The sequence below is a fragment of the Trichosurus vulpecula genome, chromosome 5 (genome assembly GCF_011100635.1).
Source record: "Trichosurus vulpecula isolate mTriVul1 chromosome 5, mTriVul1.pri, whole genome shotgun sequence".
Taxonomy (NCBI): Eukaryota; Metazoa; Chordata; class Mammalia; order Diprotodontia; family Phalangeridae; genus Trichosurus; species Trichosurus vulpecula.
The window spans coordinates 194244463-194271770 of NC_050577.1; the positions used below are offsets into that span (position 1 = coordinate 194244463).

The 27308-nt window shown below is 45.5% G+C and overlaps 1 protein-coding gene across 2 annotated transcripts; it reads left to right on the forward strand.

Annotated features, from left to right (window-relative positions):
• Positions 1-875: 875 nt before the first annotated feature.
• PTPN6 (protein tyrosine phosphatase non-receptor type 6) lies at positions 876-27308 on the forward strand. 2 transcript variants are annotated; one of them, XM_036761358.1, is made up of 16 exons: positions 876-967; positions 9579-9701; positions 9950-10144; positions 12655-12844; positions 13236-13352; positions 13493-13606; positions 16876-16972; positions 17284-17363; positions 17772-17921; positions 19371-19502; positions 19674-19828; positions 24983-25050; positions 25309-25460; positions 25558-25652; positions 26637-26769; positions 27053-27308. In XM_036761358.1, exons 1-15 carry the CDS (start codon positions 954-956, stop codon positions 26749-26751), a joined length of 1797 nt encoding a protein of 598 aa, XP_036617253.1. In that variant the 5' UTR covers positions 876-953; the 3' UTR covers positions 26752-26769; positions 27053-27308. The 2 variants fall into 2 exon arrangements, with proteins under 2 accessions (XP_036617253.1, XP_036617254.1); XM_036761359.1 differs by lacking the exon at positions 876-967 and adding an exon at positions 9243-9405.

The following is a 27308-nucleotide window of genomic DNA, read 5'->3' on the forward strand; positions in this document are numbered from 1 at the left end:
TACTCCACTGGGTATGTGTTGATTATACCCTGTGCTAGAAAATAGATTGAGATCATTGTGGGCATAAACATCAGGTTGCAGGTAGAGTGGAGGTAAGGTAAGGATGGAGACTAAGAGGTAGAATTAGAGTTTAGAGGAGGGGTGGATTTATGAAGTTCTTCTTGGGACCTTGATTTAATATTAAATCCCTTAGGAAGACAACACCTGGAATCAGAGGACCTATGTTTGGTTGCTAACTCTGCTATTTAACTGTGCTGACTTAGGCAATCTTTTCTACGGGCCTCGTGGGCCTCAGCGTTCTCAGCTGTACTATGAGGAAATTGAGGTAGAAGATTTCTAAAGTTCCTTCCAGCTCTAAATCCTATCTATGATCATAAAATGGGTCCTTGGTTTTTGTTTCCTAACACTCTCTCTGTCTCTGTCTGTCTGTCTCTCTCCCTCTCCCCTCAAATTACCAAGCAGTTATCTATGTACATATCACACCTTGCTTGCCCTTATATAAATTAAGCTCCCAGAGAGCAGTGACTGCTTATTTTGTGTTTGTATCCCTAAAATCCAAGACTGTTATGCACAAACCACGTGCTGGTCAAATTCAATGTTCTGTCTCTTCTCTCTCAGTCTCTCTCCTCTCAATCCCCAGCGGATCGACTTTGATAGGGACAAGGAAAAGAAAGGGGAAGGAGTCAAGCCAGGATTTGTTGGTGATTCTGGAGAACGCTGCCCAGGTAGGGGCGGTCCTTGGGCCAGCCCCTCCCCCTGACCCAGGTTCCTTCTCTGGATCATTAACTTAATGGGTTGTCTCTGTGGTGTCACTGCCCCCACCTGGGATGGATAAGGAAATCTCCAGTTTCCCGGACTTTCCTCCCTTACCTGAACTGGCAGGCCTGTGTGGGTTCAGTGACTTCACCTAGCCCCGTCTGTGCTTACGCACTCAGACCCAGCCGCTGGGGGAGATGCTGTCCTCGGGGTAAGTCCCCCAGCCCTGACTGCCTCCAGCTTCTACCATTTGGATCTTAGTACTGTTAGAATCGATGAAGCAAGGGAGGAGTGGCGGTGTCACCCAGAGGAAGAGGAATCCAGTTGGTGGTGGGGTAGAGAGGGAGCAGGTCTTAATTTTCGTGGTGGTGGTAGTGGTGGCTAGCACAGACTGGACATTAATTAGCTAGTGTGCTTTGTACTAGAACACTTTATTGGGGTGGGGGGGGAGGGGGAGAGAAAGGGAAGTTGGATTTTTGCTTTGAGAGGTCTGTATCCTCCACACACCCCTTCTGGCGCTGCCCAGGTTTACCTCTGGCTCCAGCCCTCCATAACAATACAGTGGTCACTGAACTTCAAGCTTGGCTCACCTTGAGCTTAGGGCAGGAGGGGGAGAAACATATCCTGACTCTGGTATCTTCTGTCTATGACATCTTCTTGCCGGTACAACTTCCTATTCCTTTCCCCAACTGTGAGTGTTTCTCAGGACTCAAGCACGTAGGTTCCTGATTTTATTTCTCTACAATTTCTACTTGGAAGCCGTAATCGATCCATTCACTCATTCTCACCGGGGTCACTTTTGCCTCTTTTTTTTTTGGCAAGCCCCTCAAATCTATATTTCCAGTCCCTGACCTCTCAACATCTCTGTTTCCTGGGCACCTCCACCTGAAACTGTCCCCTAAACTCAACTTCCTCTTTCTGTCATTCCAGACATCTCCTCTGGGCCTGGAATACAAGTGACTAACTCCTTTCAAGGTTCTTTTTTGTTTAAATCAACATTTATTAAGCACCTATTGAGTACATAAACAGAACTGTTATAACTGCTGGAAGAAATCTGTAAAAATGTAAAAATTTTATCAGAAAGTACTACAGGAACCTAGACTAAGTCTATAATTTCTTTACACTATTTCCACTCTCTCCCAATACATATAGGTCGCTACTATAATTCAGTGTCTTGTTTTCTCATGATTGTATTGAAACACTTTCCCCACATTCAGTCTTATTTCTCCTTTTAGAGAGCCAGCTAGGTGGCATGGGAGACAGAGCTTCGGGACTAGAGGCTGGAAAACCTGAGTTCAAATGGGACCTCAGGCAATTACTGGCTGTGAGATCCTGGGCAAGTCACTTAACCTCTGTTTGTCTTAGTTTCACCATCTACAGGGTGTTCCTGAAGTCTGGACACACAGGCAAAAATGCATGTTTTTAAGAAATGAATGAAATTTTCAACAACATTTTGTTTAATTGGAATATTAACAAATAACATCTTCAATATGAGTTCCATCATTTGTGATGCAAAGGTTGATGCGCTTTGCAAGACTCATGTGAACTCGATGCAATAACTCCACATTGCCTGTGTGTCCAGACTTCAGGAACACCCTCTATAAGATTGAGATAATAACGGCATCTACCTCACAATGCTGTTGTGAGGATCCAATGAGATATTTGTAAAGGGCCAGCATGTAGTAGGCACCGGATGAATACTGATTCCCTTCCCCTCATGCATCCTACACACACACTGTTACCTAGTCAACCTTCTGAAATAATTGTTTTGTGCCTATTCTCTTCCTCCCCTCAAAAATCTTTGTTGACGCTATATATTTTCTACAGAATTATGAGTCAATAAGCTCTTATTTAGTTCCCAGTGCTAGGGATTTTAACCTAGGGTCCATGAACTTTAAAAAAATCATTTTTGATAACTATTTTTTTTGTAATTTTATATATTTAAAAACGTTATTCTGACGAGGTACCCACAGGTTTCACCAGACAGCCAAAAGACTCTAGAGGCTGGGGATGCAAAGACAGAGGAGAAAGAAGTCCTGGCTCAAAGATCTTGTTCTATGGGAGGAAACAGCATAGAGAGATATACATATATAAAATACATTCAAATTAAACATAATTTCCCTTCCTTCCCCCCAGGAGTTCAGGATAGTTCTAGCACCTAGGGGGATCAGGAAAGACCTCAGTTTTGATTTGAGCTGAAGGGAACTGTGAATTGTAAGAGATGGAGGTGAGTGTAACCCAGACACAGAGATGGGGGATGAAATGTAATGAGAGTTACGTGTAAAGAATAGTTAGAAGCCCACTTTGACTGAATTGTAAGAGTGTTAAGAGGAGTCACGTGTAAGGAGCTTGGAAAAGTGGGCTAGAATCGGGTTTATATTTGAGATATATACACACACACACACACACACATACATATACATATATATATATATATATATAATGTATACACACACACACACACATATTTGTATTTGATTGTGGAGGCAGTAGGCAGTCATTGGTGCTCCTTGAGCAGGAAAGTAACATGGTCACACCTGCTCTTAGGTGCTATCACTTTGGCAGCTTGCTGAGGGTAGATTGGAAAAAAGAAGAGGAAATATAAGGCAAGGGGGCTAATTAGGAGACCATTTCAATAGTCCAGGTGAGAGGTAATGAAGATTTCAGTGTGAATTGAGAGAGGGGGATAGATACTGAGATGAATTAAAGAAGGAGGAACTTAGCCACTCATTGGATATGTAGGGTGAAGGAAAGAGTTGGGAGAACAAATTCCTCCAAATAAGGATTCAGAATAAAGCAGGTTGTATTTTCTACAATTTGCCCCCTACTTGCATGATGTGCATGGTACATGTGATGGTACATAACCTCAATTGGGCCCTCCCTGCAGAAAGGCAATCCTTTTATGATTTCTCTAACCAAGTCACTCCCTGGGCTATTCCAAAGCTTTTCTTCCCTCCTCAAGTCTCTCACCCCACTCCTCCCCTCTCCTCAGCTGAAGACCTTACCTCATTTTTCACCAAAAAAATTGCAACCATTCGCTAATGCCCTCCTCATCTCAGATCACTCAGGCATCTTCCCCCCACTATCTCCTCTTTCACCACCAGCATGAAGAGGTAGCTTTTCTCTTTGTCAAGGATGACCCTTCTCCTCCGGTCTTGTTTAGCAGATTGTTCCCACAATCATCCCCAGTATCTTTCTAATCTTCACTGTTCCCCTTTCTACTTATTGGCTGCTCACTGCCGCCTTCAAACATGCCTGTGTCTCCCCTATCCTTAAAAAAATCTTGACTTGATCTGACCATCCCCAGTATCTTTAGTCCTCTATCTCCTCCCCTTAACCAAAGCCTCCACTTCTTGTGTCACTCATTTCTAAGCTCTCCAGTCTGACTATAGATCTCATCATTCAGGTGAAACTGATCTCTCCAACAATACCAAGGATCACTTAACTGCCCAATCTAATGGCCTTTTCTCAGTCCTCAACCTTCTTGACCACTCTACAACCTTTAATGCTGCCAAACACCATCCTGGATTCTCAATTCCCTCTAGTTTTTTTTTTTTTTTGTGCACTTCCCTTTCCTGGCTCTCCTTCCCACCTTTCTGACCAGTCCTCAGTCTCCTTTGCTGAATTTTTATAAATGTCCTGCTCACTGACTGTAGCTATTTTCCCAATCTTCTTTCCTGGGCCCACTCAGTGTTGTCGTCACTTATCATCTCCATAGAGATGATTACCAGATCAATTTATCTAGCCCTAATCTCTTTCCTGAGCTCTAGACCTGATTCACCAACTAACTGCCTTGTGGGAAGTCCTCCAGTCCTGGTCTCCAGCTAACAACTCAAATCAAAGATGTCTGAAACAGAACTTAATTATTTTTCCTTCTTCCCAACTTTCTTATTCCTGTGAAAGGTATCTCCATTTTCCTAAGTCACTCAGGCTTGACACCTTGATGTCATTCTCAACTTCTCACTCACATTCATCCCAAATATCCAACATGTCCTAATTTTGTCATTTCTACCTTTACAACATTTCTCACCTACATCCCCTTCTCATCACTCACACAGTTATCTACCTAGTTTTGGCTCTCATCACCTCTCACCTAGACTGTTGGTATTTTTTTTAATTGATAAGCATTTATTTTCTCTCCCTCTCAAATTTCCATTAGCAGAGCGAAGAAAAAGAAAACCCTTGTTATGAATATGCATAGTCAAGCAAAACAAGTTCCTATGTTGGTCATGTAAAAAAAATGCTTCATTCTTCATTTCGAGTCCATCACCTCTGTGTTGGGAGGTGAGAAGCATGTTTGGTCCCCTGGATTCATGGTTAGTCCTTGAGTTAGTTGGTGTTCTTAAGTCCTTCCAAGTTGTCTTTACTGTTTTGTTTTTATAATATTTTTCTCCTGCTTCTTCTTCACTTCACTCTGCATCAATTCATATAAGTCTTTCCAGATTTCCATAAATCCATCCCTTTCATCACTTTTTATGGCAAAATATATTCTTACATTCATATACTGTAATTTGTTTAAGCCATATCCCAAGTGATGGCCACTTTTTAATTTCCAGCTCTTTGCTGTTACAAAAAGAGCTGCTATAAATATTTTTGTACATATGGGCCCTTCTTCTTCTTCTTTGACTATAATCAACTTTAATTAAAATTGTATAGATAATTTTGTTTTTATATCTCTTTGATTTCTTTTTAAATTTTATTTTATTTTTAATTTATGGAATAAAACCAATATTTCCATCACATAGTATAATAAAAAAGATGATTGCACATGAAACTGCAAATCTACTACTACTTGCGATTCCTTTTAAATATACAACAAAGTTATTGTGTAAATTTCTTTTTTCCCCCTTTTTTTCTTCCCCCTCCCCCCAGAGATGGCCACCATTGTACACAAACAGGTATATACATATACATGTGTGGATGTATATGTATGTATATATGTGTATATAGTGTGTATACATACATGTATGTATATATGTGTATGTACATACATACATACATATATATATATATACACACACACATATATTAATTGTTCTATACATGCTTCTGGAGGTAATCTCCCATTGTCCTTATCTATATCTTACCATTGGACCCAGATGGCTCCAGAGGAGAAAATGTATATTATACACATGTATAATCTGTATTTTGAACCGGTGACTTTGCATACACTCCCTTACTTAAATCTAATTCACTTGCAAGTCACAGCATCACCTTCCTGATATCATGGTCCTCTTTGAGAACAAAGGGCAAACAACAACATACTTCTATTTATAAGTTCTTTCTCTGGAAGTGGACAATGCCTTCCTTCATCCTTTATAGTTCATTTGGATATTTATAATAGTCAAAATGACTTATTTGCTCAAAGTCGTTCTTAAAGCAATATTGCTGTGACTGTATACAATGTTCTCTTGGTCCTGCTCATTTGGGCATAAACCTTATAGTGTTCTCTCTGGGTCAAGGGGTATGCAGAAGTTAGTAGTTTTGGGGCAGAGCTCCAAATTGCTTTCCAGAGTTTGCCTGGACTATTTACATTAGAATTCAAATAGGTCTTCCTGCCTCAAGTCCCACTCCAAACCATCCTCCCTAAATGATTTCCCTAAAGTACACATCTTACCATATCATCCCTACCTCCTATCCTCAGTCAATAAACCCTAGTGACTCCCTATTACCTCTAGGATGAAGTATAAAATCCTCCATTTTAGCCTTTAAAATCCACAACTGGTCACCTTCCTGCTTTCTTAACACATAACTCACTTTTTACCAACTCTGTGAATACTTTGCTTTTCCTTGAACTCCCTTTGTTTTTGTGTCTTTGCCTTTGTGGTCAGACTGCCTAGAAAGCTCTCCTGCTTCCCTTCCACCTTTTATTTTCCCTGGCTTATTTTAGGTCTCTGCTCATATCCCACCTTTTACCAAAGGCCTTTGCAGGCTCCCCAGTTACTATTAATCCCTTTTCCTCTGAGGTTACCTGACATCTGCCTTGTATATACACGGTGGATTTCCATGTTGTCTAGAATGTGAGCTCCAATTGGGTATGAAAATCTATCTTACCCTACAGAAAAGCAGGAGGGAAAGGGAGAAGGGGTGGGGGAATGATAGAAGGGAGGGCAAATGGGAGGAGGGGGTAATCAGAAACAACCACTTTTGAGGAGGGACAGGATCAAAGGAGAGAATAGAATAAATGGGAGATGGGATAGGATGGAGGGAAATATAGTTAGTTTTTTACAACATAACTGTTATGGAAGTGTTTTGCATCACTACACATGTATAACCTGTATTGAATTGGTTGCCTTCTCAATGGGGGTGGGTGGGGAGAGAGGAAGGGAGAGAATTTGGAACTCAAATTTTAAAAACCAATGTTAAAAATTGTTTTTACATGCAACTGGGAAATAAGACATACAGGCAATGGGGTATAGAAATCTATGTTGCCCTACAGAAAAATAGGAGGGAAGGGGATAAGAGAAGGAGGGGTTGTAATAGAAGGGAGGGCAGATTGGAGGAAGGGGTAATTGGAATGCATGCCACCTTGGGGTAGAGGGAGGGGAGAAATGGGGAGAGATTTTGGAACTCAAAATTTTATGGAAGTGAATGTTGAAAACTAAAAATAAACTAATTAATAGAATGTGAGCTCCATGAAGAGAGTCATTTTGCCTTTCTTTGTATCCTCAGCTCTTAGCACTGTGCCTGGCACATAATAAGCAATTAATACATGCTTCTTGACTACCTGAGAGGTTATCATCACCAGGGCCTAGTTCAAGTCTATATATATTAGCAGGTGCTCAACAAATGTTTGGCAGTTGGTATGGGGATATTGGTGTATAGTCTAGGTATCTGAGTATTGTAGCGTGAACATGAACTTGGATGTGAATTCCGTGTGCTCCCAGCCTGCCTCTTTTCTCACCTAGTGCTTCAAAGTCAACACTTCCCTTCCCTTCTGTTTCTGTCCTTAAGCAGCAGAGACTGTATAGCCTTTGGCATCCTGTCCCAATCTCCTTGGCCTGCCTGGCTCCCTGTAACCTGGGATGCTCTGGGTCAATTTCTCAACCAGGCTGGAGCCCCTTGATGGTAGAGGGGATTATATTTTCCTAACTATTTGGTGATTGGACATATTCTTCCCATAAGAGTTCCAGGACAGGGGACAAGGGTGAGGAGAGAGAACCTATGCTGGATGAGGGGATCATATATCACTCATCCAACTACTTCATTTCGCAGGTAAGGAGAGTGAGTCCCAGGGAGGCAAGTCCCAGCAAGTAACAGCAAGTAACCTTGCCTAAAGTTACAAAGAAAGAAAGGAAAGAATGAAGGAAGGAATGAAGGGAAGAAGGAAAGAAAGAAAGGAAGGAGGAAAGAAAGAAGGAGGGAGGGAAGAAAGAAAGAAAGAAGGAGGGAGGGAAGAAATGAAGGAAAGAAGGAAGGAAAGAGGGAGGGAAGGAAGAAGGAAGGAAGGAAGGTAGATAGGTAGTTGGCAGTAAAAGCTGGAATTTGAACCCAGGTTTCTTGGTTCCAAAGCTAGAGCACTAGCCATTTCACTGGGTTGCTTTGGGAAGAATGACTGGAAGGAATTAGAATAAGTAATTAAAATGACTGTTAACAGTTGGGAGCCCCCAGACTCTATTCTTCAGCTGCAGAGGCTCTTAGGCTTCTAGCCATCTTCTCTCTGGCAACCCAGAGAGCCCTTTAGGGAGAGGATACCAAGCTAGAAAGCGAGGTAGGAGCCCCTCCCCAATAGACTGGAGGCAGGTGGCCCAGAGACTGGGGACAGGCAAGGCAGGGTTCTAGGTTTCTGTGACTTACCTGGCCCTCTGTACCAAAGATTTCCTTCTGTTGGAGCTTTCTAGCCCACCCCATAAGTGAGGAGCACAACCATGCACTACCCTGAAGGCTACCAGACATCATCCTGTCCACTTTTTCTACTTCCATTCCTTGGTGCTTTTCTCCTTGTCGATCATTATTTCTCAGGCCCTGCTCCAGGATGTCCTCTTCTCTCCCCTGCTCTATCCATGTCCCCGTGTCTCTGTTCCCTAGGGAGATGGAACCTAGGTTATCAAGGCGTGACCTTTTATCCAGCCGGCTCCCTTTCTCTGTCCCAGCATGGGCAGGGACCCTGGTCAGCCCATAGAAGCAATCAAGATGGAAGAGGGCTTGGGAGGAGGGGAGGAGAGAAGTGTTATAAGTCACAGATGAGTTCATCTTCTATGCACATGAGCACACTCCTGCGTGTGAGGTCATGTGTGTGATCTTTGTGAACAGGTATGCGCATGAGCCTGTGTGTTTTTGTTGCCATCACACACATGTGTACGTGTGTGCACAACATGCTTTATGTGTGTTAAGAAATCACACGCTTCTGTGAGATGGGTCCCAGCACCTCCACCACCATAAGGCTCTGCTTTCTCAGCTTGTCTACAAAAGCAGAAGTAGAAGCAAGTTCCCTCTGGGGGTCTGGCCTCGCCCCTTCCTGTCCCCGCCTCCCCCCCTCCTCAGCTGCCCTGTACTGGTGGTGCTTCTGGGAGCTAGGGGCCAGTGCAAGGAGGGACTGGGCTCTGTGGCATCAGGGGAGATCTCTGAGCCCTGTCCTGGGCCCGTTTATACTGTCCTCCCTCCTCACCCATCAGCCTAGCCTGCAGGAAGTCTTCCCAGGATGGTGAGGTAAGGACCCAGGGCACAGGATGCTGGGGGTGGGAGGGACCACACGAGATGCTTGTTCAGGGGAGCAAGTGCTCCCTTGTGTCTAGAAATGGGAGGCTGAGTCCTGAGCTCTGAACAGCACCTGTCCTGGCCTCTTGTGGCCCTTGTCCTCAGCTGTGGATTCCCTTCCACAGGTGGTTTCACCGAGATCTCAGTGGGCTGGATGCTGAGACTCTGCTGAAGGGCCGCGGGGTCCATGGGAGTTTCTTGGCCCGGCCCAGCCGAAAGAACCAGGGAGACTTTTCCCTCTCTGTCAGGTTGGTGCCCTTCTTCCTTTTTCCTCCGGCAACTTGCCCGTGCCCTTCATTCCTTGGCTTCATCTCCCCCAGACTACCTCCCCAGCCCCGTGTGATGTCCCTTAGGGCTCCCATGAATGAAACCCTCAGGCCTCCACACTGCCCCCTGCTCCCTGCCTGCACCCTCTGGTTTTGTTCTGGCCCTGTGCCTTCTTTTCCCCTTTCCATTTCTGCTCCCATTCTCACTGTTCCTGGTTGGTATCCCACAGGGTAGGAGACCAAGTGACCCACATCCGCATCCAGAATTCGGGGGATTTCTATGATCTCTATGGAGGAGAAAAGTTTGCTACGTTGGCAGAATTGGTGGAGTATTACACTCAACAGCAAGGTGTCCTACAGGACCGTGATGGTACCATTATCCACCTCAAATACCCACTCAACTGCTCCGACCCCACCAGTGAGAGGTGAGGCAACCCTCCCCCCAACTCCCTAACCCCACTCAGAGGGGAGATGAGCCTTGACCCTGGACTCTTAGTAAGGGTGATGAACCTAATGAGAGGTGAAAACTGTCCTGTCCTACCCCTCCACCCAATGCAAGAGTCCTTTCTACAGCATGCCCGGCAGATGGCCATCTGCTTTTCAGTTCGATAGAGTAATTACCTCCAGACCAAGGCATTCCATTGATGGATGGCTCAGGTTCTTTCTAGAGAGTTCTTTTGGGCCAAAATCCACTTAATTTCCATCTATTGCTGCTCGTGAAACACATTTATTTCTTTTTCCGTATGACAGTATATTCTCCTTCACTCCTCTCTTCTCCAGCCTAACTATCCCCAGTCATGGTAATATTTCCTTATCTAACATAGTTTGCAGACCATGTTTATCAGTGCCCCTTGTAAAATGTAGCGCCCAGAATTGAATGCCATATACCAGATTTGGCCTGACCAGAGGAACTATCTCCTCTCTCTCAGTCTGGATGCTGTACTTATATTAATTTTGCATTAGATTTTTAAAAAACAGCTATATCACAATGTTCTTGGTCACTGGGAGTCTTTGAGGAAGGCCAGATGACCATTTGTTGGGTATTGGTTGGACTAGAAAACCTTTCATGTCCTTTCCAGGACTAAAATTTCATTATTCTGAGATTAAGCTTGCAATTGACTGAAATATCCAGGTCTTTTCATATTAGCTTTTGCCAAGCCATGTTGGACTGTCCTTTTCTTGTGCAACTAGTTGGTCAGCACATATTGAATCCTGTTTCTGTTATCATACCAGCTATTCTTGTCAGTTATTATTATATTATATTACATTAAATTATATATAATATTATATATTCTTGTCAACTAGCTAAGCAGGCTTTCTATGCCATTATTCCAAATCACTGATTTAAAATATTGATCAGGCTCGGGCTAAGAAAAGTCCTAGAGAATGCGTATCGCTATTATTTACCACTTTTTAGGAAGCTTCAGACCTACTACCCAAACTCATCTTTCTCCTCCTTTGGTAATTCCATGGTGCCCCCTCTCCTCACCTACCAGATCCCTTTAGTCCTTCTTCCCATCCCAATGTGGGATCTATACAGGACACAGGGGTTGAGGGCGTCATGAAGGCCAGAAGCAGTGGGTGCTATGGAGGGACACTACCAAGAAGAATTTGAGTCAAGAAGAATTGGGGTCAAGGGGTGCAAGAAAAGGAATTAAGAGAAGCCAAGATAGAGCCAAGGCCTGGGGGATAGTGAAGGCACTGGATTTTAATAAAGACCAGACTGAGGGGGACCTTCAAAGAGATGACTGTGAATGGTTCATCACCCCCTCCCCTCCCCCCAATCTGGTTATCTGAATTGTCCCAAAAAGTGCTCAGTACTCTGGGTAGAAAAAAGGAGTTCACCCCAATAACCTTCTTGCTATCCTCCTCTTCTCTTCCCTTCCTCTTCGAAGTGCTTTCCCTTGGGAATTTGCATCTGTTCCTCTGTACTTGATTACTAGCCTGTGGGCAAGTCAGTATTTGCATGGACACTTCCTCATCCTGTTGTTGGAGGTGGGGGACCAGACTTTGGAGCCCCTTCCTTTTCAGTCTGGGGGACCAGGCCTGCTTCTGGAGTAGAGTCCTCTTGGCTTAGTAGGAGGGTTGGGTGCTGGGTACTGGAGAGGAAACCTTTGGGTCCTTAGGTCAGTGGTCACTGAAGCCTTGGTGTCCTCTATACGAGCATTGAAAAAATTAACTTCTTTTTCTTAAGACTGTCTGTCCTACCCTCCCCCTCCTACCTCATCATCCCTGCGGTTGGAAAATCTCTACCCCCCCTCAACCCTCAGGCTGAAGAAACCTCACTTCTCACTCTCTCCCCAGAGGGAGCTTTTTGCTTTTTCCATCACGTGTTTTCCTGTGGGGCTGGGCAGCCCTGGGGTTAACTGTTTCCTCTAGGGAACAGGTTGGGAGGGGGGAGTTGGGGGGATGTTGGGGAAAGGTTCCAGTTCTGCTTTCTGTCCTGACCTCTCACCCCTGCAGCACCCAATCTCTCCTCTCCACCGTGATGGGATTTTGGGGTCCTCCGTGTTATCCCCTCCATTCTTGGCACCAGACTCCCCTGGGGCTATCTCCCAGGACTTTCTTTCTCATGTGACTTCCTGTCTTTCCTAATCTCTTTATTTGACAGAGATTACTATGAGCTTGGCAAACCAGAAATGCTTAATAATAAACATTTGTTAAATTGTTGAATCTACTGTTTCTGCCTATAGCTGCTCTGCTCTCTCTTTCTTCATCTCTGATTACCCTGCTTCCCATCATCTCAGCCTGTGTCCTCATCTCTGTTTCCTAATCTGGTGTTCCTGTCTGTCTCTGAGTTTCTCCTTTGTCTCTTTTAGTCTCACCCTGGTTTTTTGTCTTCTTGTCTCTTTTCCTTTCTCTGGGTCTGTTTCCCTCTTTCTGATCCCATCGCTCCCCCCAACTCTCCTCTGCCTCCCTTATTCTGTCCCATCAGGTGGTACCATGGCCATATGTCTGGGGCCCAGGCTGAGACGCTGCTTCAGGCCAAGGGTGAGCCCTGGACGTTTCTGGTTCGTGAGAGCCTGAGCCAACCTGGTGATTTTGTGCTATCTGTACTCAATGACCAGCCCAAGGCTGGACCAGGCTCCCCATTCAGGGTCACTCACATCAAAGTGATGTGTGAGGTGAGAGGAATGCAGTGGCAGGGAGGGGACAAGGGATGGGACCTGGGCAAATGGAGGATGTTGGGGATAGCCACCGCACAGCATGAGGGGCCCTGCCCCAGGGTGCCAGGTGGTTGGTCAGAGATCCCCAACCTCTCATCCAGACAGAGTATGGAGGGTGATGCTGTCTCAAAAAACCAGCAGGAAAATGCTACATCTTACCCACATGGTGTTGTCACCCTGGTTAAAGGGGGAATGGGGGGGCTAGAATTTCAGGATTAGTAATAGGGGTCAAGGAGATGAGGAGGAGGAGATCAAGGAGCAGGGTTGCCCTTGCAGGCTGAGCTTGGAGAGGTCTTCTCCATCTTTTCTCATTTCCTGTCATCACACCTTTGACCTTGGTCTCTCTCAGGCTGGTCGTTACACAGTGGGTGGCTCTGAGACCTTCGACAGCCTCACAGACTTGGTGGAACATTTCAGGAAGACAGGAATTGAGGAGGCCTCAGGTGCCTTTGTCTACCTGCGACAGGTGAGCAAAAGGCTCTCCCCTGTGTCTGTTCCCCGCCCCACCCCATTCATGACTCCCCGGCTCTGGCTCTCTCATCTGAGTCTCCTAACTTACACTCACTCTCCTCCCCCCCGTCCAATTATCTCCTGACATCACCCCAGCCGTATTATGCCACAAGAGTGAATGCAGCAGACATAGAGAACCGGGTCTTGGAACTGAACAAGAAACAGCAGGCAGAGGAGACATCCAAGGCTGGATTCTGGGAGGAATTTGAGGTGAGTGTTCCAGATAGGGTGGATGAACGGCATAGCACGAGGCTGGAAGATTCTGTGTCTTGTGACTTATTGAACGTGGAGTCTTGATTGTAAAATCCCACAAGATTCTATTGTTTGCAAGGCATATCATGCCTTTTAACTCTGGGAGTTCCCCAAAGTTCTGTCTTGAGCCTTCTTCTTTTCTTTCTCTATACTTTCTCTCAGTGACCTCACTGACTCATATGAGTGTGCTGATGACTCCTAGATCTATATAACTAGCCATAGACTTTTGCTTTAGCTCCAGTCATACATTACCAACTGCCTGTTAGACATTTCAAAGTAGATGTCACGGTGACATTGGAAACACATATGTCCAAAACAGAACTCATTGTCTTTTCCCCCAAAACCTCCCCTCTTCCAAATTTTCCTATTACTCTTGAAAGTACCTCCATCCTTCCAGTCACCGAAGTTTGTAACTGCAATGTCACCGATGGTCAATAGTCAATAAACATTTATTAAGCACCAATTATGTGCCAGGCATTCTGCTAAGCATTGAGCCTATGAAGAAGAAAGACAAAAAACCAACCCCTGCCCCCAAGGAGCTCACAATTTAATAGGGGAGATGACATGATAACAGATATGTACAAATAAGCTATAGATTCAGGATAAATTGCAAATACAATGGGAAAAGGAATGAGAATTAAGGGGGATCAGGAAAGGTTTTCTGTAGCAGGTGGGATGGCAACTGGGATTTGACCAGGGAAACCAGGATGTAGAGCATCTAGGGAAGGGAAGGTGGTGTGTAAGGTGTAAGAAAATTGGAAAGATGAGAAAAGAGGGCTTTCTCTCTGCTTTATTCCACATATATAATCCATTGCTTCTACCTCTACATTTCTTGCATCTGTTTCTTTTGTCTATGCATAGAACCACCACCGTACTTCATAACAGTAGCTAACATTTACAAAGCATTTTAAGGTTTGCAAATAACTTTACGTATAATAACTCATTTGATCCTCAAAAACAGCCCTGGGAGGTAGGTACCATTACAATCCCTTTTAGATAGATGGATAGATAGATAGATATAGATGAGGAAACTGAGTCTGACCTTTGTCGATAGTCACATAGCTACTGTCTTAGGTCTTCCTGGTTCCAAATCCAGCTATCTAGTCACTGTGACACCTGGTTCAGGTCTTACCCGTCACCTAGACTATTTCAATAATCCAATCCATCCTCCACACAACGGCCAAAGTGGTTTTCCTGAAGTATAGGTATGATCACATCATTCCCCTGCTCCATAAATTCCTGTATCTGTAGGATCAAAATTAATTCCTTGGTTTGACATTTGAAGCCTTTCACAGCCTGACCTTAACCCACACTTCATCTTCATTGTATATTACTCCCAGGGGTGTCTGGGAGCTGGCTCCTACCACTGGTTCTGAGAGCTGATTGTTAAATTTTGAGCATGAGCATTGCCACAAATCAAGGTTTGCCTTATTGCTTTGTGGGTTGTTCAGTCTTTTAAAAAAAGCAATAGAGAAAATGTTAATACTGCAGATTAGACTTAAAAGTGTGTAGTGTATACAAGTTATTTTTTTCCCCAGAGGGCCAGTTGTTAAATGTTTATCAGAACACCCCTCAGCTCCCCTTCATTCACATTACAATCCAGCCACACTGGCTTCTTTGGTGACCTTCACACACCATACTCCATCACCTGTCTGCATCCCTTTTCTACTGGCTCCTATACCTGGGATGCTTTTCCTCTTCACTCCCTTGTCTTAGAATCTCAGTTTTCTTCAAGGCTCAGATCGAGCATCGCCTTCTACAAAGGACATAGCTTCCTGGATGGGACCTCCAAGGCCAACTAGTTCAATCCCCATCACTTTATAGATGAGGAAACCAGGAGACCAAGTGAAGATTAAGTCACCCAAAGTCATAAACGAAGCCTTTCCTGATTCCTGTCCCCCACCCCAAGCTATTCGTATCTTCCTCCCCTTGTGTCTGTCTATGAATCTACCTACCGATTTCTGTCTTTTCCTCCCCAGCTCAATGGTAAGCTCCTCTAGGGCAGGGATGGATTCACTTTTGTCTTTGTATCCCTAGGCCTAACACAGCGCCTGCCACATTGGCACATTATGGTTGCTTGATCCTTAGGCCCTTTTAAAAGACAAAACAAAACAAAATGCCCAAACATCCAACACGATCCCCTGAAGGAGCTTACATTCTACTAAAGCATAATTGAAGTGAGAGGAAGCATTAAAATTGGAGGGATTCAGTGGCATCTGAGCTCAGCCTGAAAGGAAGATAGAGAGTCCAAGAGGCCGAGAGGAGGTGTTTGGGGAGTGACAAGTTGTCTAGTTCCCCTGGAACTTAGATCTCATGAAGGGATGCACTATGAAATAAGGTAGGAAAGGCAGCAGATCGGGGAAGAGCTCAAATGCCTAGAGGCAATGGGGAGCTACTGAGTGTTTTTTGATTGAGTTAGATCTGTGCCTTAGGAAGATTGTTTTTGACATGTGTGTAGATTGAAGACCACCCTCCCCCATTCCCCACTCTGCTCCTGTCCCTACCATATGCTTTTTGACTTTACCTGTGATTTTACAGTATAAGGAACTTCCAGTGAGAAATTCCTTCAACTAATGTTGATCTAGGTAGTGCAGTGGATAGAGTGCCAGGCCTGGAATTCATATTTAGGCTCAGAAATTTACTAGCTGTGTGACCCTGGGCAAGTCACTTAACTCTGTCTCAGTTTCCTCATCTGTAAAACGAACTGGAAAAGGAAATGGCAAAACCACTCCAGTATCTTTGCCAAGAAAACCCCAAATGAAGTCATGAAAAGTTGGACACAACTGAAAATGACTGAACAGCAACAAAAAATATTGATCAGCTAACATTGAAATTTATAGTCTTTAGCCTGAGCACAGCATTTAAGTGACTTCTCTGGGTCTCTCAGGTGGTATGTATCTGAGGTAGGACTTGAATCCAGACTCAAAGGCCAGAAGCATCACCATGCTTCTTTTCTGGCATATAGTAGAAACTTAATAAGTATTCTTTCATTCATTCATGCCACGTCCCTGGCAGCTAGTCCGTGAAATTTAGTGTGTTCATGCAGGTGTTGGCTGTTTCCGGCTCTTGGCTTAGAACCCAAGTCTAGTCTGTTTTTTGTCTTTCTCTTTTCCTTTATCTCATGCTGTTTCTCTCTTTATTTCTCTATAGTTTGGGTGTCCGTCTTTCCTCATCCCACCCTTCCTTCTGTCCCATTGGCTAAAGCCCTTTCTCTCCTCATCTTCTAGGGTCTTCAGAAGCAGGAGGTGAAGAATTTGTATGATCGGCATGAGGGGCAGAGACCTGAGAATAAGTGCAAGAACCGATACAAGAACATCCTTCCTTGTGAGAACCCACCTCCCCCATGGAGCCTCACTCTTACCCTTAAAGCCTCCAGCCCTACCATTCATCCCCCATCAGGACTATAGTTCTTTCATCTCCCACTGGGTCTCAAGACCTCTCTGAGGTCTCCAAGTCTCCTCTATGGGGCCCTTGCTTCTTTATTCTGCCCCTGACTAGATAAAATCTGAGTGGGAGGTGGAGAGAGGGGTTTTAGGACAACCCAATAGTTCCAGTCCAGTTCTTATGATCCAACTAAGGTAAGGGCTTAACTCTTCTTCACATCTCGCTTCCTCACAATACGTCTTCTCCTCTAGTTGATCACACCAGGGTGATCCTGCAGGGTCGAGACAGCGGCATCCCAGGGTCTGATTACATCAATGCCAATTATGTCAAGGTCAGTGGTAGCTCCCGGTCTAATTGAAGTCTGGGGGTATAGAGGGAGGAAGAGGAGGAGGAGGTATGGGCCTTTATCTTTAGGGTGTTCATGGAGGAGGTAGCACATACAGACACGACGCCTACTTGAGACCGGAGCAAACAGAAAGGCTGATGAAGTTGTGGCCGTAGTGGTCAAGTTCATGTGTTAGGTGAGTGAGGTTAGAGTGATAGGTCAAGTTCATGTGTTAGGTGAGTGAGGTTAGAGTGATAGGATTCTATCTCTCTGGAGATCTGTCAATCCATAAGCCTACTAGATGCAAGGCACTGTGCTAAGTGCTGGGGATACAAAGAGAAGCGAAAGGTAATCCCTAACCTCAAGGAGCTCACAATCTAAGGAACTAATTGGTTTGCTTGTCCTTGATCTCAGAACCAGCTGGTGAGTGCAGATGAAAATGCCAAGATCTACATTGCCAGCCAAGGCTGTTTGGATGCCACAGTTAATGACTTCTGGCAGATGGTGTGGCAGGAAAACTCCCAAGTTATTGTCATGACTACGCGGGAGGTGGAGAAGGGTCGGGTATGACACATTCCCCAGTAACAATGGTCCATTTCTTCTCCTCTACCCCCTCCCTCTCCTCCCTTCTCAGCTCTCTTCTCCCACTTCCTTGCCCCTTCTCTCCTCTCAACCTCACTTAGGTCTGACTGTTTCCTAACTGGGGTCTAAAATGAGAGGCCTCAGAGCTAGAAGGCATCATAGAAATTATCTAAAACCAAGCAGTCACACGAGCTGAAGTTAGGCAGCTATCCCAAAGTAAATTTTTATGGGTCTGTAAAATTTTTACTACCCCAAAATCCTGATTTCATAAAACCTGTTGACTTAAAGAAATGGAGCTCATATTTTTCTCTTCTCTTCCTCCCTTCTCATTGCATCTTCCTCTACCATGCTTGTCTAAAAATCTACCCCTCATTTCCTGTATTTAATATCCAAGCTCCTGAGAAATGCAGCGTTATGGAGAACAGGTTGGCTCAGGGCAGAGGATTCACACATTTATTTATTTGAGAGATAAGGCCCTTATGCATTTTATTACCATTTATTAGTAAAATATAACTATATAACTCTTAATTAGAAGACATAAAATGTAGAAATGCCACTTGGAGTAAGAGTTAAAGTAAGCATAAGAATCTAGCCTTAGGAATAATTTTGCTAGCTTTATCTGAATCTATTCCTTCATAATGTCTTTTATATTGTAATAGAACCTCTGTTAGTGGCCTTTCCAGGGTATCTCTTCTGCCTGGTACTTCTCCCCCTACTCTGTCAGGATGGAGAATTTAGGAAGCATACAGATCCTCAATATAATTTGATTTGGTGTGATTTGGGAAAGACTGACCTAGTCCAACTGTCTCATTCTACAGATGAAGACATCGAAGCCCATCAACGCTCGAGTTCATTAGTAGAAGAGTCAATATGAGAAGTTGGGGCTCTTGTGTCTGAATGCTAGTCCAATAACAGACAGCAAGGTGTTTAGAACAACCCAATACCTCTAGCCCAATTCCTATGATCCAATTAGGGTGGAGGCTTGACTCCCTTTCATTCCTTCTTACTTCCTCACAACATGTCTTCCTCTGTAGTTGATCATACCAGGGTGATCTTGCAAGGGTGAGACAGCAACTTCCCAGGTCTGATTAATGAGCAGCAAGAAAGTTTCACACCCGTAGACTATAAGCTTCTTGAGGACAAGGGCTAATCATTTTTGTATTTTCCACGGCACCTAGAATCATAAAATATTTAGACCCAAAAGAGACCTTGAAAATAGTCTAATCTCAACTTTCATCTTAAACTTCTAACTTCAGGATCAACACCCCTTGCATGGTACCAGGCTGCTCCATAGCCTTTCATGTAGTAATAGTAGGTACTTGATAAAAGTTTAGTTAGTCCTGTTGAATCCTGCTCCATTCATCTCTTCTCCCATCTCTTATTTCTTCTCTGTCTTATTTCACCGCCATATTTTCCTCTCTCCCCTCCCAGAACAAGTGTGTCCCTTATTGGCCTGAAGTTGGGACCCAACGGTCATATGGCCTATACTCTGTCCTCAATTGCAAGGAACATGACACTCCTGAGTATAAGGTCCGGACCCTAGAGGTCTCTCCACTGGACAATGTAAGTTACTCTAGCACAGGGTCTCTCTGTCTGCACGGTTGGGGAGGGGGGGCAAGCCCAACCCACTAGGGTCCTCATTAAGAGGGAGTGGGGAGGAAAAAGGTTGTGGCATCCTTGTGGATGGTGAGAGCAAGTGGAGTGGGTGCCAATATTCCCAATGCCCTGTCTCAGGGGGACTTGGTGAGGAAGATCTGGCACTACCAGTACCTGAGCTGGCCTGACCATGGGGTGCCCAGTGAACCTGGAGGTGTCCTCAGCTTCCTGGACCAGATCAACCAGCGACAGGAGACGCTGCCCCATGCAGGGCCTATCATAGTACACTGCAGGTGAGATGAGATGAGACGCTGCCCATGCTTCCTCAAAGAGTGCCCCTTCCTCTTTCCGCCTACCCCCATACCTATAGGTACAAAGAAAATAAGTACAAGGTTATTGGGGTGGGGGGGTGGACTGGGAGGAAAAGCAAAAGAATTTTGAGGAATCAGGAAAGGATATTAGGAGGAAGTGCTTAAGCTGGTCTTTGAGGGAAATAGGGATTCTACAAGGCAGAGGTTTAGAAGGAATGTATTCCAGATGTGGGGGACTGCCACAGTTTTGGGAAATGGAAGAACAGCAAGAACACCAGTTGTTCTGGAGTGGTGGAATTGTGAAGAGGAGTTATGTCCTATAAAGTAGGAAAGGTCGTTTGGAGCCCATTGCAAAGGGCCATCGATGAAAAATAGAGGAGTTTGTATTTGATCCCAGAGCTAAGGTTCTTACCCTTTCCTGTGTCATGGACCCCTTTGGCAGTCTGCTGAGGCCTGTGGACCCTTTCTCAGAATAAGATTTGGAGGGAGGAAAATCATAATTGAAAGAAATGCTAAGCTTCAGTTAGAGTTTAGGAAAAACAAAGATGGAATTTTTTTCTCATCCAAGTTCATGGATCTATCCACAGACCCCTTAGGAGCCTGTGGAGCACAAATTCAGAACTCTAGTCCTGGGGTTTTTTTTGGGTTTTTTTTTTTTGGCCTTCATCTGTACATAGCAAACTCGATAAGGAAACTCCCTCTATCAATTTAAGCCAGCAGCTGCCTTGCTATCCATAGTCTTAGAGAGTTGCCCAAAACACTGAGATCTGAATGGCTTAATTTTTTTTTAAATTTTCTTTGTGAACTTAAAGAGCATCAATAAATACAACCATTTCTATATACAAATGAGAACCAAAAAAAAAAAAAGATTCTATATAAAGCTAAGGAGGTCAGTGACTTCCCCAGGGTTACATAACCTATATGGATCAGAGCCAGGACTCAAATCCAAGTTCAGAGGCCAGTTCTGTACGGATAACCCAATGCCGACACTTGATTTTTAGAGGTAAAAGCTGTAAAATGATGAGGACATACTGGAAGGTGTCTAGGAGTCATCGTAGCACTAAATATCATGACCCAGAGCTTGGGGACCCGCTTGATTAAACCCTGAATCCTATCTGAGAGAGGATTTTTCTGAAGAGCGGGAGGGCTCCTGCCTGACCCCAGCTCTCTTCACCCTTTCTTCTGAAGCTGCGGGGGCTGTAGGTTCATACTACTGCCTTTCCTGAATTTCTGTTAAAGCCTCGAGACTTGCTTTGTCTTCCCAATCTGGACTTTGCAGGGAAAAGGGAGAAGTGTTCCCCATGAGAGTTAAATCATCATTGATTGTAGATACTGACTATTGGGAATTTTGGGTTAAAGGCCGAAAGGGACCTCAGATGTCGCTAGGTTTAGATTTAGAGCTCAGAGGGAGCTTAGAGGCTATTGGGTCAAGCCCCTCTTATTCATTTTTAACAGACAAGGAAACTGAGTCTCAGAGAAGTTAAGTGACTTGCCCAAGGTCACACAGTCAGTAAGTAGCAGAACCGGGTCCTCCCACTCTATATCCAGTATATTTTTTACTGTGGCTCAGTGTGAGAGATGAGTCGACTGACTTTCCTAGGAGCCCTCCTGGTTATGTTCTCATTCTTGAAGAGACGCCATTCTGGATTAAACAGAATTGGGTAATAGTCGAGTTCTCCAGCTATCGCTGGGCTTAGGGCCTGAAAGAGGGACGTTAGTAGGAACAAAAAAAAAATCAGCCTTGGACTGAGAATCAGGAGTACTGAGGTTGTGGTGCCAGCTCCAGCGCTTACCAGCTTAAGTCAATCATAGTACATCTCTGCCAGTAGAGTGTAAACCCTTTGAGGGCAGGGAATTTTATTTTTGTTTCTATTTTTGTTCTTGCATCCCCTGTACTTTGCATGTGGTAGGCGCTTAACAAGTGTTTGGGGGATTGAATTGGGCCCCAGTATTCGCCTCTGTAAAACTAGAAATTTGGAAGATGTTACCAAGAAATGAGGCTTGAGGTCTAACTAAAGTTGGGCAGATGAGGAAGAACCGGAATGTATTTTGCCTAAGCTCCTTTGTCAGTGCTGAACCCCATGTTGTGCCCCAGACTATAAGGGTTATATGATTTCTCTGCTTTCACTTCCTGTGAGAAGTGGGGGTGGGGATGGAGGGATGATGGTCATAGGAAGAAGGGGGAGGGAAACAGCAGAACTGGTGGCATAGGACTGAAACTTGTATGTGGACACCACAGACTTGGCCCCGGCCCTCATGACTGAGAGGATCTTTGGGCATCCTCTGGGCAGGGGGAGAAGCAGCCTACCCAGAAGCCACCATTCCTGACAGCTCCCTGGACTAAACTTCTCAAAATCCCCATGGCCTTTATTTAGACATTACAGGAAGGAAGTGGGTAAAGCTATTTTTGACAAGACAGGTTTGAAATTAGACAGTGTGACTCAGGCCACCAGCTTGACAAACCTAGTACTATGGGGGCAGGGACCAAGAGCCTAAACACCTGGCTTCTTATGTTCCTGGGGAGGGATATCTCCCCCAAAGTTAGACTGGAGGAATGGTGTTGACTGGGATGTCCCATCCTCACTCTCTGTCCCTTCCCCAGACCTCAGTAAAGAGGGCCCAATTTCTGGGTGCCCAATGGTGTCTTTTTCCCATTGTCCCAGACTGCTGCAAAGAGCAGCCTTCTCGTGAGGGTTTGGGGATAGAAGGGAAAATGACATTTTCCTAAGGAGAAATCCCAAAAGGAATTCCCAGAAGCAGAACAGAAAGACGGCAGGGCCACTCTGTAGAGAGGAAAGGGCCATGGAAGCCTGGGGTGAAATAAGATAAGGTGGGGGGCTGGTGAGGAGACTTTGGGAAACAGAAAGTAATCAGGAGCTCTGAGGCCAGGGGAGTTCTGAATGCCAAGAGGGAAAACGTTGGAGCTGAAGAAGGATGCCAGGGCTAGGATCAGAGCGGCTTCTGCACAGACTGCAGAGGAGAGGCTAGGGAGGCATGAAGGAGCTAGGAGAGAACGGGGTGTGGACTCAGTTTCTTTGTCCGGTAAAACAAGTGAGTTCATCTTTAAAGACAGTCAGTGTGCGTAAGTGGCTAGACTTCTGGACTGGAGTCAGGAAGAACCGATACAGGCTGTGTGACTGAATACTTCTCTGAACCCCGGCGATCCTGTCCTCCCAGGGTTCTTGTGAGACTTTAGTTGGCTAATATACATCAAGGCGTCCACAAATCTTTGAGTGATTCTCTACGTTCTCGTTGTTACTAATGAAATAACCGTGTTGAGCACATACCGTGCCAAGTGCTAGAGGAGGTATAAAGGTGAGGTAAATTTATGAGTGGGAGCAGCTAGGTGGCCCAGTGGATAGAGGGTCAGGCCTGGAGTCAGGTGCGCCTGACTTCAAATCCAGTCTCAGACACTTACTAGCTGTGTGACCCTGGGGAAGTCACTTAGCCTTGTTTGCCTCAGTTTCTTCGTCTGTAAAGTGATTTAGAGAGAGAAATGGCAAACCACTCTGGTATCTTTGCCAAGAAAACACCAAATGTGGTCATGAAAGGTCAGACATGACTGAAAAACATCAGCATAAGACAGAGGCATAGATTACATAATACACAGTAGTAAGTGATAAATATTATAAAACAAAATTTTGAGTTATGAAATCCAAGTTGTGTGTGAGGCCTTGAAGGGGCATAACATTTGAATTAGGGATTTACATTGGCTGTACCATGAGCACATGAACACGCATGGCTGTCCCACAAACAAGATACTATGTGCCTCGGCTCAGGGCATCTTCTCTGGCTGTCCCCCATGCTCTCCCTCCCTCCCCTTCAATGATTGTTGACCACCCTGGCTTCCTTTAAGTGCCAACTCAAATCCCACCTCCTACAGGAAGGCTCCCCCATCCCCTCTCAGTTCCAGTGCCTTCCCTCTGTTAATTATTTCTGATTTATCCTGTAATAACTTGTCTGTATGTACTTGTTTGCATGCTGTCTCCCCCATTAGACTGTAAGCTTCTTGAGGGCAGGGAGTGTCTTTGCCTCTTTTTTGTATCCCCAACACTGTGCCTGGCATGTAGCAGGCATAGTCGGTGCTTAATGAATGTTTATCGATTGATCGATAGTTCACCAGGAGGAAGAACATTCCAGGCCCAGGGAAGAGCACGAACAAAGGACTTGGTGATAGGGGCGCGGCATCATGTAGTGGCTAGAGGAGGGAACTCATAGCCAGGGGGACCCGGGTTCACATCCTTCTTTTGTCCCATACTGTCTATGGATGAGTCTCTTTACCAAGCGCGCCCAGGAAGCTTTTTAAGACTTTGAGTCAAGGGGCAGCTAGGTGGCACAGTGGTCAAATTCAGCCTCAGATGCTTGATACTAGCTGTATATCTCTGGGCAAGTCAAAAGAGAGAGAGAGGGAAAGAAAGAAAGAAAGAAAGGAAGGAAGGGTTACAAATTTGACCTCAGACACTATCTATGTGACCCTGGGTAAGTCACTGTATCCCAATTTTCCCTTCACCCCTGCCCTGCCCCCCCCCCTGCCCAAAACCAACTTTAAGTTACAAAGCAGGTGTTCACCTGCATTGGTAGAGGGAGTTTCCTCAGTAGAAAGTCCCTTGTACCAGTGAAATTAAATCACAAGTCTGGGGCAAAAAATAAAATAAAGTACTTGGTGACTTCTAAAGTCTCTTCAAATCCCACTATCTTTTTTTTTTTAATGAAATCAGACTGCAGGCCTCACTAAAATCAGGCTTAACTGAAATCAGGAGGAAGTAAGAAGGAAGAAATCTAAGAATTAGACCATTAATCTGCCCACCCTCTTCCCTGACAATGCTGAACCTCTGACTTAGATTGTGCCTGGAGAGAGAGAAGCAATTACAAAAAGGCTGGGGGACTGAGACCAAATGGTCTCAGGGCAGAGGACCACCTTCAGAGAATTTGGGGAAGGAGGTTTTCTTAGAAGCATAGCCACAAACCCAGCCCCTACCTTTTCAACCCCTAACAGTGGCTACCGTGTCTCTGTCCCTCAAACCTCCTTCTTTTTCTATTCAGCATCACTAGGCAGCCAGGACTGCCATTGCCCTCCCCCATTGTTAGCCGACCCCCCCATCACATGACTTCCCCCACTTTTCCCCTTCTCCTCAGCGCTGGCATTGGACGGACTGGGACCATCATTGTTATCGACATGATCATGGAGGCCATTTCCACAAAAGGTGAGGGGTGGGAGGGAGGAGAAAATACTTTCCCCAGTACCTTGGGATGAGGGAGAAGAAAGGATAGCATCCTTCTCTTATCACTTGCTTCTCCTTTTCATCATCCTTCTTGACCCTAGTTGAATCTAAAGTACCCCAGTGCCCAGATGGCTCCTTTCTGTGATGAGAAGACAAGATCCTGTGGACTTGGGTTATACTAACAGGAAGGGAGGATGTCCAGGGCCCTGATCAATGATCAATGATCCTCCCACTTCCCAGGTCTGGACTGTGACATCGACATCCAGAAAACCATTCAGATGGTTCGGGCCCAGCGTTCAGGGATGGTACAGACAGAGGCCCAGTACAAGTTCATCTACATGGCTATTGCACAGTTTATCGAGACCACTAAGAAGAAACTAGATGTCTTACAGGTAGGGACTGGGAGGCAGGACAATGGACCAAGGCAGGAGCTGGCTAGTTTGGGGTTGGACTGGCTATGACACCTATTCTCCCTGTTCCTTCCCCTAGTCCCAGAAAGGCCAGGTGGAGTCAGAGTATGGGAACATTGGGTACCCTCCAGCCATGAAGAATGCCCATGCCAAGGCCTCCCGGACCTCCTCAAAGTGAGTGACTTTCCTATCCTCCAACTGTGACCTTTCAGGGCTTCTAGACACCAACACAGCTTTCTGTTTTCCATGGACTGAGGTTAAACATTGTCCGAGGGAAGAAGGGTAGGCATAAACTTTTTAAAAATCTTATTGTCATTGATATCTTTATTTCTAAATATTGCCCTTCCCCATACAAAGCATTATCCCTTATTAAGAAAAAAGTAAAAGATTAAAAAAGAAAGAGCTGAGGAGCAGGAGATGGGAGGAGGAGGGAGAAGCAATGGAGAAAAGCCAGTCAATACATCAATCATGTCTGGCGGCATTCCCACATATGCAGTATCCCATACCCACAGATAGCCCACCTCTCATCCTCACCTCGGCAAAGAAGGGAGGCAACTTTTGTCCAGGACCGACCTTGGCTGGTATCATTTTACATAGCCTTCGGTCTTATTCCCCCCACCCCCACCCTTTAAAAATACCTTTTTCCACTTATATTATTGCAGTCATTCAGTCACCTATTTTTTTTTTAAACTGGAAAGGGGCCCTGGAGACTGCTAAGGCCAACCCCCTCGTTTTTATAGATTATGAAATGGGTGCTGAGAGCTCAGGTAAGGAAGTAAGGTTAGGAAGTGTCAGAGCTGGCACGTGAGCACTTTGGGAGTCTTGGCTTCTGAATTTTTCTGATCCCCTGCCTGAGTTCTGTTCCTGGTCCATACTCCTCCCCCTACCTTCCCCCTAACACATACTGAATGGAAGATAACACTTGGAAATGAGGGGGCTAAAGTCCAGAGTGGTTAATGATAGGGGAGGCCGGGGGTCAGCCCTAGTCCTCCAGGGACGCTGAACTTGCAGCGCTCTTCCCAGGATGCCAGGCTGGGTCTTGTATGTCTCTGCAGTCCTCAGCCAGCCCTCCACCCTCCCTCTTTCCTCTTTCTTCTTCCTCTCCCTGCCTTCCCCCCGTGCCCCCATGACTGCCTGCCCACCCCTCTGCTGCTGCAGACCCCGGGAGGATGTGTACGAGAACCTGCAGGGCAAGACTAAGAGGGAGGAAAAGATGAAGAAGCAACGGTCAGCTGAAAAGGAGAAGAGCAAAGGCTCCCTGAAGAAGAAATGACTGCCTAGGGATTCCATGGTAATTCTTCCCACGGTGCCCCGCTGTGGTCACCACCACCAGCCACCTGTGCGCTCTTATTCTGTGGGACTGCCCTTCTACCCCCACCCCCACCCCCACCCCTACCCCATCCCCTTGCCCTTGTTTTCCCAAATAAATCCCCCCAGGGTCACAACTTCCTCTACCCCTGCCCATGCCTTTCCCCTGCCAGCAACTTCCCTGAGGCTGGCAGTCTCCAAGCCTCCCTCTTTCCAGGCTCCTGGTGGCGGCCCCCTCACTCCCACCTTCCCTTCTTTCTCTGCAGCCTGATCCCAAACACCAGAGGATGTCTACTTCCAGTGACTTATGACACAACCTCTTCTCCCCCTCCACCCATGCGGGTATTTATTCCTTGGCCTCCCCCCACGCCCTTTCAATCAGCCCTTTTCTAATTTAATAGCTTTACCTCCACCCCCCAGCCCCACCTCGCCTTACCTACACTGGCCACTGTACATAGCCCATGGAAGCCAAGGTGACCCCAGCTATCCCCCATCCTTGTAAATAAAGTCCCCTGTGCTTCA

Coding starts and splice junctions, on each gene's coding strand:
- PTPN6 (XM_036761358.1), top strand. Junction 13,607..16,875: donor GATTCTGGGAGGAATTTGAG/GTGAGTGTTCCA, acceptor CTCATCTTCTAG/GGTCTTCAGAAGCAGGAGGT. Junction 17,922..19,370: donor GGGAGGTGGAGAAGGGTCGG/GTATGACACATT, acceptor CTCCCCTCCCAG/AACAAGTGTGTCCCTTATTG.